This window comes from Pongo pygmaeus, chromosome 3 (genome assembly GCF_028885625.2).
Source record: "Pongo pygmaeus isolate AG05252 chromosome 3, NHGRI_mPonPyg2-v2.0_pri, whole genome shotgun sequence".
In the NCBI taxonomy this organism is placed as follows: Eukaryota; Metazoa; Chordata; class Mammalia; order Primates; family Hominidae; genus Pongo; species Pongo pygmaeus.
In genome coordinates, this window is record NC_072376.2 from 160638574 (window position 1) to 160651067 (window position 12494).

Genomic DNA, 12494 nt, shown 5'->3' on the forward strand with positions numbered 1-12494 from the left:
TTGAAGTTTCTCTTTAATATTACCATCACATTATGTAAGTCTATATTGCGAGTTTGTAGATGTATGGAGTTTCTAGTGGCTGCCCGGCACATAATAATTGCTTAATAAATTACGATTATGAAAAGTTACTCTAATGAATTATTAGTGTTTTTTTTTAAGAAATACTTTTTTTTTGAGACATTGTCTCGCTCTGTCGCCCAGGCTGGAGTGCAGTGGCACCATCACGACTCACTGCAACCTCCGCCTCCTGGGTTCAAGTGATTCTTGCCTCAGCTGGGACTACAGGCACGCGCCACCGCACCCGGGCAATTTTTGTATTTTAAGTAGAGACGGGGTTTCACCATGTTAGCCAGGCTGGTCTCCAACTCCCGACCTCAGGTGATCTACCCGCCTCCGTCTCCCAAAGTGTTGGGATTACAGGCGTTAGCCACCACGTCCGGCCTAAGGTATACATTTCAATACTTTAAAATGCCCTAACTTTTTTTGGGGACACACTGGAGTTGTTTCAGAACACACAAAATAGGCTTTTTGAGGGCACTGACATAAATTCTCATTGATCGTCACCCCCACGCGGTGAAAACCACACGTTACCTGGCATGTTTTCCGGTGGTTATTTTTAGAATAATAAAGATCGTCTCTACCTAACCCAGCAAATTTAATGTGCTGAACACAACAGAAACAACTTTTCTGTGGTTTAGCCAGCCCTCTCCCTTCACCTAAGTCATTTAGTGCGGATACGTAGAGAAGTGTAAAATAGGAGCTGCTGGGCCACCAAGAAAATGCTCTTGCCATTGTAAGGCTTCGATCTCAAGCGGAGATTTACCACGCATCTCACTTTAAACTAGGAAAGGAACCGGGATAAGGAAAAGAGCCCCATGTGCGAGTTCGTTCCCAGCTCAGGGTTGGGGGCGTCCCAGGATAAATGAGATAAATGAGTTAATCATCTCCTCCTACAAGGCAGCCGCTTCAGAGTTATGTCGCCCGCCTGCGGGGACTAACGACTGCAATTAAGACGCTCCTTCTCGGTCCCAGTCGGGTTCCGTGCAGCGGGGAGCCGACTGTGAGTCACCCCGGCCCCGGGAGCCCAAGCAAAGGGGAGGGAAGAGCGCCCGGGGTGGAGGGGAGCCGCGGGGCGAAATTCTAGCCCCAGGACGCCTCGGAAGGAAGAGGAGGGGCAGCTGCGCGTGGGGAAGAGAAGGAAGAGGCGTCCAGGGAAGGGAAGGGAGGAAGAAGGAAGGCGGGGGAAAGAGAAGGGGGCGAGCGGGAGCGCGGGCCCGGCCGGGTGGCGCCTCGGGGAGTGTCTGCCGCGCGGGGGCCGGGCGGGGCGGGGCGGGGCGGGGCGGGGCGGGGCCGCGGGCGCTCAGAGCTCGGCTGGGGCTGCCGGGATTGGGGCGCCGCAGCTCGCGCTGGTCTCGGTGGCAGCTCCTCCGCGCCGCAGGACTCGGCTCTACGGGACATGTTCGTGCCGCGCTCGCCGCGCGCCCGGGCCTGCTAGCTCCTCCGGGCTCCCTGAACGCGCGGCGCCGCACCTGGCAGCGGCCTCGGAGCTCGGCTCGGGCAGGAGCGCGCGGCCGTGCGCACCGCGCAGCGACCGCTGCCGTCATGGGGCTGCAGCCCCTGGAGTTCAGCGACTGCTACCTCGACAGCCCGTGGTTCCGGGAGAGGATCCGCGCTCACGAAGCGGAACTCGAGAGGACCAACAAGTTCATCAAAGAGCTCATTAAGGATGGGAAGAACCTCATCGCTGCGACCAAAAGTAAGCGGGGACGCGGGCGCGGACGGGCTGCGGCGTGGCGAGGCGGGGAGGAGCCTCTCTCGGCAGCCGACGGAGGGTCTCGTGTCCGGGGCCAGCAGCCAGAGGAACGGGGAATTCATTCCGGACCAGCCCAGCTCTCTCGGAACCCCGGGGGGGTCCCTGGAATCATTCCTCCTCGAGGCAGCGCGGCGAGTCCTCATTCCTGCCCCTGCGGCTCTGCGGCGGCGGGAACGAGCTGCCTGCGGGCCCCGCCTGGCCCCAGCCGAACACCTCTCGCTGACTGCGCGCTCCGCTGGACCGACCCTAGGCACTCCTGGCCTGGAGTCAGGTTTCATTGCTGCCTAAAGCTACTCAAAATCTCCTTCAAAATCGAGGCATCTGTTTGCCTAGTTTTGTTTTGTGACTTCTCGAAAGAAATTTCCTGGGGATTCTTTGAAACCCTGCGGGAGTGTTGAGTTTTCCAGAGTCCCCTTAAGCTTCACCTTTTCCCTCTCATTGTCTGATCGTCCCGGACAGTCCTGTTCCAGGTCCTTCACGTGCCAAACCAGAAAGTCCACCTGGCTTTATGCTGCTTCCGCACATTCCTCCCTTCCCGTGCTGAGGGTTCAAAGATTGGGGTTTGGAAGGGTGAGCGGACAGCCTGCCCCCTAGCCCAGGCGAGCACTGCTTGCAAATAGGGAATTCCACCCCGGTTAGGCTTGGTGCCTTCCTCGCCTGAACTTCTGTCTCTTAAACTCGGAAGAAGACACGAGATACAGGAGAGATAACTGTATTTTAGTGTAGTTGAGGAGAGTCTTTCTAGGAGAGAAGGGGCCAAAATTCATGCAGAAATACTGAGTTAGTGATGCTACTGGAAAATGGGGCGGAATTAGCTCCAGTGAGGAGCTGGGCAGCCTGACCATCCCTTGGATCCATAACCCCTTCGGAGGATGGCGGTGAATGTCCCCTTTTCCCCTTTAAAAGACCTGTCCATACAGCAGACAGGGACTTGGGCAGTATCCAGCCTTGAGGGGCTGGGTTCTTAGGGCCTTCATCACTCACCTAGATTCTCAGTTCAGTAATTCTCAGCCTTAGGTAGGTATTCGTCCCTTGTACATTTGTTTGTAGATACCACCTCTGGGGAAAATCCCCCATCTTACTGTTGTCCCGACCGCGCCCCGCCCCATTTTTCACTAAGGGCGATTAAAACATACTGATCATACTGTCTTGGGCACCCAGCATGGTGCCTGGTACGGTAAATATGCATTTAATGAATAAGTTGAAGTACATTTCTGTGGGAAGAATTTAGTGAGCCATCCCTGTAATTTTGGAAGCAAGTCACTCAACTTCTCTGGATGATCTCCAAGGTTCCTTTTGGTTCTCTGACCTCTTTGGTGTTGCAAAATCAGGATTGGGACTCACTTAGGGTTTTTTGTTTTGTTTTTAAGTCTCTGCTGCTTGAATCAGAAATGGGACTCTGGGACATGTGACAAGGGGGCTTATTTGGTTGAGGGCTCTCCAGGCCCTTGGCATCTGGTATGTGTGTTGGGTGGGAAGTAGGGGGGCGCTATACATATGGAGGAGTGAGCATAGAAAGGAGGAGTTGGGGGTGGGGGTGCAGAGTGAACACGAGAGAATGAGGACTGAGGACTCTTTCTGTAACTTGATGTTAACCAGAGTCAGTGGCCGGGGGAATGTACCTTCTCTCTCATTGGTTGTAGTAGTTCCCTCCGGAGCTAGAGAGATGTGGAGAGAGGCAGAGGGCAAAGCCAGTTTTGGCCACTGGTGGAAAGCTATTTCTGTGACAGCATATTAGCTTTCCTGCCATCAGGACACATGCGTTAGGTTCCAGCAGCAGCCAGTGCATCTGGGGGGCCAGATGTCAGCCTTCCTCCAGACTGTAGACTTTCTTGAATTTGTGAATTGGTATCTTACTCATTTTGATTCTCGTCCTTTAGCATAAGAAACATAACTTGTAATCATGCTTTGAGAGTAATTGGGAAGTGTCTTTTTTTTCTCGTTATGTTCATTAAGAATTTATGTTTAAATTATTTCCCAGAAGGTGACAGGAACACAGCTGTAGCTCACATGCCTTTTCCCGCTTGCTCCATAAAGTTTACTTCTAGTTCCTATCAAAGACTAAGAGCCTTGGTCTAAAGTCAGGGGACCTGAGTTTAATTCTTCTTCACTGGGTAGGGCGTGGCTATAGGAAAATTGAGCAGGTCTTACTCTTTTGCGTCCAGCTTCCCCTGTCTACCTCTTAGGGGAACTAATAAGGTTCTGCAGCATTTGAAAATGGCTTGATGAGGTTATTTGAAATTGCAGTCTAGGTAAATGGTTCATCTAACCAGTTGAGCTTTTGTATGACATCAGAGAGTCAAGGGATGACATTGGGTGGAGGATCTACAGAAAGAATAAAACCCACTAGGTCAGATTGCTTATATTTCCAGATATTTTACATTTTGTTTTACAAAAATGGCCTTTTGAGCATTTCTAGAATTGTGTTTAAGTGATTTCTATTTTTAATTGCCCTGCAAGGTGTCTCCTGTTTGCATTACATTCTTGGAAGATTTCAATATGTAATTTTGATGTCTTGACGCTTTGAAGTCTTCCATAAATATTTAGAGTTTCGAAGCCTATGCGACCTGAAGGCTTACTGCTGAGTTCAATTAGATAGCAATCCGCAAATATTTAGCACCTACAATTTGCTAAATACTGGAATTAGATACGGATTTATAATGGGGTAGAGGCCCTTGCCCTTGAGTTTATTGTCCTGTAGCTGAAATTACTTCAATCTAAGGAACATTTTTGAACTCCTTCCTGCACTGTGCTAAATTCTTGAAGAAATAAAGGATATAGACACATACCTGTGACAAGGTTAAACATTTAGTGACAAGTATTCTAACTTTTCCAGGGACAAGGGTTTGTATATTAGAGTGGAGGAGGTTTGTGAAAGTTTTGGAACTCACTGGTGATAAGGAGTAGAACCTTATCATATTGGAAACCAGAAGACACCAGAACACTCGCAGTGTTTGAAGAGACTAGTTTGGCTGGAATGGTGGTTTTTCAGGGAGTAGTAGACTGGGATGGATGGAGAGGTCAGTTTTAGATTATGGAGGGCCATAAAAACAAGGTTAGGAATGTGGACTTCATCTTGTGGAGAGTTACTGAAGGCTTTTCAGCAGAAGGCTGACGTAATAGCAAAGAGATGGTTTAGAGACAGTATCGCACATTTATGTGTAGGGTGAAGTTGGAGATAGCGCTGGGGGTGGGGAGGAACTCCAGAGAGAAGAGCCAGTCATTTTAGTGGTAGATTTGGAGATAATTTACTCAATTCAATCAATTCTTTGTTCAAATGGCTTTTTTAGTTTTCTTTTTAAAGTACTTTCTTTTCTTAAAATAACCAGTGTCTTCTTTCAATGCAATTTAAACTTTTGTAAGCCTTCGTGATGTCTGTGTAGTTTCAGTTGCTTATGATGCATACAGGTAGATAGCACAGTTGCCAGAAACAGCAATTAACTATATATGCTTTTCTCATAAATTTTACGTTAGGCAGTCTTGAGAAAATGTATCTTGTTCTTTAGAGAAAATTTTTTAAAACTAATAGTCCTTACAGTTATTAAGCAGTAATACAGTGATATAAAATACTCTGTAGTAAACTTAAATTGTCTAGCTGTGTGTGTGTGTGTGTGTGTGTGTGTGTGTGAAGCTGAAGGCGCCCTCATTAATGAGTCTGCTGTTACTAAACATGCATGGAAAAGGATGTAAAGGGCCTTGTTAGTGGCAGAGCCAGGACAAGAATTTAGGTCTTCCGACTTGGTTTTGGTACTTCTAGCCTCGGCGTTTTAATGGTTTTTGCTTTGTTCCTCTTAGGAAAAACATAAAAGTTCTCTTTGGCTGTCTTTATGTTTACTGTTTCAGAGAAATATTCTTTTGGGGAAGTTTCTTAAGTTGCCATTACATTAAACCTACTGAGATTTGGAAGACTAAAAATAATTTTCCTATTTTGTAAACTTAAGCCTTGGTTTCCTTTTTTTTTTTTGTAAAATGGGACTGATACAGAAAGCCTTGAGGAATAAATAAAATGGTGTGAAAGTGTTTTGAAACACAAATGTAAAATGGTTGTGTAGACACTACTGCTGGTTCAGCCAACATTCCTTTTCCCCTCTGACAATCCAGATTTCGTTCAAGTGTCTGCATCCTTTTCAGATGACTCAGGGGAAGGCATTTCAGGGTAATTCTGATTAATCTAACTCAGTGGTTCTCAATCCTAGCTGCTCAATAAAATCACCTGGGGGAACTGTTAAAGCAGTCAGGGTTAAGAAACTATAAGTCAGTTATGATAAACCCATTTTCTGGGTTGGTAGTTATTATAAGAATGAGGTTGTATCCCAGTTCTGGCCAAGGAGACATGACAGAAAGTCTTCTGGATACTTCAGGGGGAGGTTTCCTTTTGTCATAGGAGACTCGAAGAAAGATGGTTTTCTACTTTTCTGTATTCTCTCGTGATGCCTGGGACTGCTACCCACTATCTTGGGCCCGAGAGTAAGTGGCATAGTGTGCTAACTGAAACTGGGTTCTTGATGCTGTTGGGAGACCTGTGGGTTTTTCTATGCTTTGAATGTCTTGTTAAATGACATAAGACAGTTTTGAGTTGGGTTTTCTGCTACTTAATGCCCTAGGTTTTTTATTTATTATTATTTTTAGATTTTTAAAATTTTATTTGAGACGTGAGTCTCGCCCTGTCACCTAGGCTGGAATGCAGTGGCACAATCTTGGCTCAGGGCAACCTCCGTCTCCCAGGTTCAAGTGATTCTTGTGCCTCAGCCTCCCAAGTAGCTGGGATTAGAGGCATGCGCCACCATGCCCAGCTAATTTTTGTACTTTTTTTTTTGTAACAACAGGGTTTCACCGTGGTTGGTCTTGAACTCCTGGCCTCATGTGATCCGTCCACCTCGGCCTCCCAAAGTGCTGGGTTTACAGGTGTCAGCCACTGTGCCTGGCCTTAATGGCCTAATTTTGATAAAGTGGTGTAATTGTAAATTTTGTGATTATGCTCCCATCAAGTGGAATTTAGAGAGATACAGAAAATAAAATGCTATTTTAAAAAGTTAATAAACTGCAGTGTAATTTTTTCCCAAATGGAAAGGAATACTCATGCACGCTCTTTGCCTTGAAGAAGTTACCATAGAGCCCCTACAATTTGGGGCATCACCTGGGATAAGTTAAACTGTCAGTTGGGGCTTTATTACAGTGGCTGGTCTCCAGTGTGAATGTAGGCTGGCTGTGAAAATAATTACAATCAGACTTGAGCCAGGGTGGGGACCCAGACAGGCTTGAAAAGCTTGAAATGCTTTGCTCACTGCAGGTGGTCTTTGACTCCATTTAGAGTTGTTCCTATTTAGAGCTTCCCACCAGGCCACCAGCTGAGCCATGGTTATTTAGAACAGATTTTTTACTAGCCAGTCAGCAATCTAATGTTCTCAGTGTCTTTTTGTCACATTGCCTTTCTCTGTCCTCCCATCTGCTGGGGTTCCTTTGACCAGCTCCTTGTTGCTGTGTTGTTGTTGTTGTTGTTGTTGTTTTTGAGGGGACTAGGATAAAGTAGACTTTTGGATAAAGAATACACAGAGGAGGGTATTTTTGTGTTTAATCTTTAAAATAGCTGATGGAATATAATATAGAAGATTAAGAGCATAAGCTGAGGTACTAACCTGGCTGGGTTCATACCCAAGCTCAACCACCTGCTAACAGGGGATCCTTGCTCAAGCTGCTTAGCTTTTCTATATCTGTGTTCTCGTCAATAAAATATAAATTATAGGGCCGGGCGTGGTGGCTCACGCCTATAATCCCAGCACTTTGGGAGGCCGAGGCGGGCAGATCACGAGGTCAGGAGATCGAGACCATCCTGGCTAACACGGTGAAACCCCGTCTCTACTAAAAATAAAAAATGAATTAGCCGGGCGTAGTAGTGGGCGCCTGTAGTCCCAGCTACTCGGGAGGCTGAGGCAGGAGAATGGCGTGAACCCGGGAGGTGGAGCTTTCAGTGAGCAGAGATCGCGCCACTGCACTCCAGCCTGAGCGACTGAGCGAGACTCCGTCTCAAAAAAAAAAAAAAAAAAAAGAAATTATAATATGACCTACTATATTGAATTAAAAGTAGGATTTGTTAATACATGTAAAGCATTTAGTATAAGTGCTCAAAGGTTAACAGTTATGATGACAACTAAATTACAGGCATATATTTTATTATCAAGGCCCTGTTCTTGCCTCAAAATAGCTGTTCTGCACCCTAGACCAGGTATCTAACCTTTTAGGGTTTATTACCCCTAACAGTATATTTCTCCAAAGCACCATTAGCAGTGACCAAGAAGAGAGACAAAGTTGTCAAACCCTGGAAAGGCTTCCAAATTTTGATTGTAGTTCAGGATGCTGGAAAATCTTGAAAACACATTGGTGGCTGGGCTCAGTGGCTCACGTCTGTAATCCTAGCACTTTGGGAGGCCGAGGTGGGTGGATCACTTGAGGTCAGGAGCTCAAGACTAGTCTGGAGAACATGGTGAAACCCCATCTCTACTAAAAATACAAAAAAAAATTAGCCGGGTCTGGTGGCAGGCGCCTGTAATCCTAGCTTCTTGGGAGGCCAAGGCAGGAGAGTTGCTTGAATCCAGGAGATGGAGGTTGCAGTGAGCTGAGATCATGCCATTGCACTCCAGCCTGGGCAACAGAGCGAGACTCTGTCTCAAAAAAAAAAAGAAAAAAAAAAAAAAACATTGGCAAATCAGAGCTCAGTGGTATCTTGGGAAAATATTTTCTAGAATTTATTTTTGATTCACAAAGATTTGAAGATAAAGTAGAATATGTTGCTAAGGTCATTGCAAATCTAGTAAGCAATCTACAGTCGAGGTTCAGCCAGTCAGCAGCAGGCCTTTCCTCCAAGCGACTGATAAGGAAGAGTTGATGACAGTTCATCTCAAGGTATTGACATGACAATGTAAGTGACTACAGCCTTCAGATACTTCAAATTACAGAGATACTTTTTGAGGACGTGAACTCAAAATTAGGGTTTCCAGCGTCTGACATGCTGGAAATCCTAACAGCTTGTATTTGCTATGGTAAATTCACAATAAAAGAAGACAGCCAGAGACATCCCTAAGAGGGATTTTCCTAAGAGCTGTTAGGTAATCCTGTTCTCTACAGCAGAATACTCAAAGTGCTCTGGACAAATTCCCAAAGAAGCTGTTTTGAATTCTGTGACTTCAATAGCTGTTTATCACCTTATATTTTGGGCTTTTTTTTTTTTTTTTGACGGAGTTTTGCTTTTGTTGCCCAGGCTGGAGTGCAATGGCGTGATCTCGCCTCACTGCAACCTCCGCCTCCCAGGTTTAAGCGATTCTCCCGCCTCAGCCTCCCGAGTAGCTGGGATTACAGGCGCCTGCCACCATACCCGGCTAATTTTTGTATTTTTTGTAGAGACAGGGTTTCACCATATTGGTCAGGCTGGTCTCAAATTCCTAACATCAGGTGATCCAGCTGCCTAGGCCTCCAAAAGTCCTGGGATTACAGGTGTGAGCCACTGCGTCTGGCCTTACTGGGTTACTTTTTTTTTTTTTTTTTTTGAGACAGAGTCTTGCTCTGTTGCCCAGGCTGGAGTGCAGTGGCGTGATCTTGGCTCACTGCAACCTCCGCCTCCCAGGTTCAAGCAAGTCTCCTGCCTCAGGCTCAGCTACACACCCTGTAGCTAGGATTACAGGTGTGTGCCACCAGTCCCGGCTAATTTTTGTATTTTTTGTAGAGATGGAGTTTCGCCATGTTGGCTAGGCTGGTCCTGAACTCCTGACCTCAGTGAATTCAGAGAGATTAGTAGCTTGTCTAAATCACAATTTGTCATTGGTGGAGCTGGAATGTGAACCTAGGTTTGTCTAACTCCAAAACCCTGAACCACAATAATGAGCTGTCTCTGTAAAGGGGTGTAACCGTGGTCTTCTGCTAGGGAAGTGATGATCAGTCTTGATTATCTAGAGTGTGTGTACATTTAATCTAGTTAGGATATTCTTTTTACCTTAGTATGATGACTGATTTAAATTTTGTTAAATTTTAAGACCCCTCTGGGGTCATTATTATAATTTAAACTGATTGCTAATTTGTATTATGAGTACAGTATAGACATTCCAAGGTTGGGTTGATTTAGGATCCATTACAAGACACAGTCCTCCACTCTGTCTGTCTCTCTCAATCTCCACCTTCCTCTTTTCCTCCCCATTCCTTGTCCTACCCTTCAGTAGAGTAACTTTTAACTTATTCTTTTAGTATTAGGCTTGTTTTTCCTTTAAAAAGTTTGAGATACTTTAGAAATATAAAAAGATAGTCTCACAATAAACATTCATTTATTTTCCCCCCTCCCCCCAGCTTAATGAAAGCATCTTGTATACCCATTCTTCTCCCCAAGGGGTAGGGCCTATCTCAGATCTGGTGTTTATTATTCCTAGGCATTTTGATACATTTGGGCACATCCATAAACAATATATAATGTGTTTGCACGTGTTTAGACTTTATATAATGGTTTCATCCTATACTTTTTCCCCCTGAATATATTTGTGAGATTCATCCAATTGGGTGTATGTAACTTTATTTCGTTTAGTTCAACCTTTTTTTCCTACAAGTGACATTTAAAAGGACTTTGTTAATTGATGTTCTATGATGATGTACCTTCTACCTATGCATTGCATTTTTTGGATGATAAAACTAAATATATTTAGAGAATATTCATGATGAAAGCCTTATTGAAATTAGTTTTATAAATTTAGGATACTAGCTTTCAAAGCAGTCAGTAATTAATAAATCCATGAATCTTAAAGACATTTAACCCATTTTCTTTTTGATATTTTGTTACCAGCCCAGCATGGATAATCAGAGTAAGCCAGTTCATGTCTCAGGACTATACGAGAACTGGTTTGAGTCAGAAACAAAAAATCTTTAAAAGCCATTTTGCTTCATTGAAATTAGACTTCTGACTAGAAAGAGAAAAATGATGTTTGTATAAACACAGCGTATGTGGAGAATTCTGGTAACTGTCAAGCTAGTTGGGGCAGATGAACATGATTTTCAGGCAGGGACTGGATGGTATCTTGTGGTAAGCCCCAAAGCAAACACTGGCAGGTCTGCTTCCCTTACTTATCCTAACACAGGAACATAATTGCCAGGGGGATGCTTTTGTATTCACACACACACACACACCAGACGCTTTACATTCTAAAGGCAGGCATCTTGATATCATTCTCTTTACACACACAGAAGAACACCAGGCGCTTTGCATTCTAAAGGCAGGCATCTCTGTAAACTCTGAGATGGACTGGAATCACACCCCAAGTTGCTGCCATTGCTAGGCCTGACTCCCTGGTCCAACTAGAATTTCCTCCCTGTGTTTCCTCAGAAAGATATTAATCCAGTGCCACTTAATATTTCAACAGTGAGTGTGATTTCTCCTGACTTGTTGACTTGTTTACCCACAGGCACCTTCTACCCTCACTCTTGGTGGCAAGTCATGGTGAGGTGTGTGGCTGGAAGAACTCAATTTGGCCACAGCAGTGTCACCTCAGGTCAGAATACAGGATGTGGAATGGTCTCTTAAAAAAAAAAAATGAGTGCTTTCTTCTCTGACTGTAAAGTTGGCCTCACCGTTTATTAGCTGTGTGACTTTGGGCAAGTTATTTAAGCCTTCAGTGCCTACATTTTTCTTTATTAGTAAAATGGCCCTAGTAAGAACTCTGCCTCACTGGTGGTGGTATTTAATCCTCACATTACATATTAAAAGATCTTAGAACTCTTCTTGGCTATGGTAGGTGCCTATTTTTTTTTTTATTATTATTAAAATAACTGTCTTCCTTTGGTTGAACTTGAGCACAGTTGTGGCTTTACCCATAGTTACGGGAGAAATAGTCTGTGAACACTTTTTTTTTTTTTTTTGAGATGGAGTCTCGCTCTTGTACCTCAGGCTGGAGTGCAATGGCATAATCTCAGCTCACTGCAACCTCTGCCTCCCGGGTTCAAGTGATTCTCCTGCCCCAGCATCCCGAGTAGCTGGGATTATAGGCACCTGCCACCACGCTTGGCTAATTTTTTTGTATTTTTAGTAGAGATGGGGTTTCACCATGTTGGCCAGGCTGGTCTTGAACTCCTGACCTCAGGTGATCCGCCTGTCTCGGCCTCCCAAAGTCCTGGGATTACAGGCATGAGCCACCTTGCCCAGCGCATTTTTTTTTCTTCCAATCTAACCATATTTTGAAGCACAGAGCTGAATATAGGCCTCTCATTTATACATAGGAGAAACCATCCATAATAGTGTGTTGAAATCTGATGTATTACTGAAAACCTTTTTTTTTTAAAGTTTTGGGGACAAAGCCAGAAGTACAAGGGAATACAGTGTCCTTGACATGACATTATATTTATTTGAGAATCGGGCGGATTCTCTGCCATGCTGACAGATAATTTTTTTTTTAATTTTTTTAAAAAAATTTTTGGAGACAGTCTCATTCTGTCACCCAGGCTGCAGTGTTGTGGTGTGATCTTGGCTCACTGCAACCTCTGCCTCCTGGGTTCAAGCGATTCTCCTGCCTCAACCTCCCGAGTAGCTGGGATTACAGGCATGCACCACCATGCCTGACTATTTTTTTTGTATTTTTAGTGGAGATGGGATTTCGCCATGTTGACCAGGATGGTCTCGAATGCCTGACTTCGTGATCCACCCGCCTCAGCCTCT

General features: G+C 44.9%; 1 protein-coding gene across 6 annotated transcripts in view; it reads left to right on the forward strand.

Moving 5' to 3' along the window:
- Positions 1–1332: 1332 nt before the first annotated feature.
- The window catches only part of ARHGAP10 (Rho GTPase activating protein 10), a 337402-nt gene continuing 326240 nt past the window's right edge, over positions 1333–12494 (forward strand). For 2 of the 6 annotated variants that reach the window (XM_054486510.2, XM_063664171.1), the window contains exon 1: positions 1338–1756. In XM_054486510.2, the coding sequence (XP_054342485.1) occupies positions 1603–1756 (154 nt within the window). In that variant the 5' untranslated portion in view covers positions 1338–1602. Of the gene's footprint in view, positions 1757–12494 lie in introns of all 6 variants that reach the window. The other 4 variants (XM_063664173.1, XM_063664172.1, XM_054486509.2 and 1 more) reach the window with 3 other exon arrangements.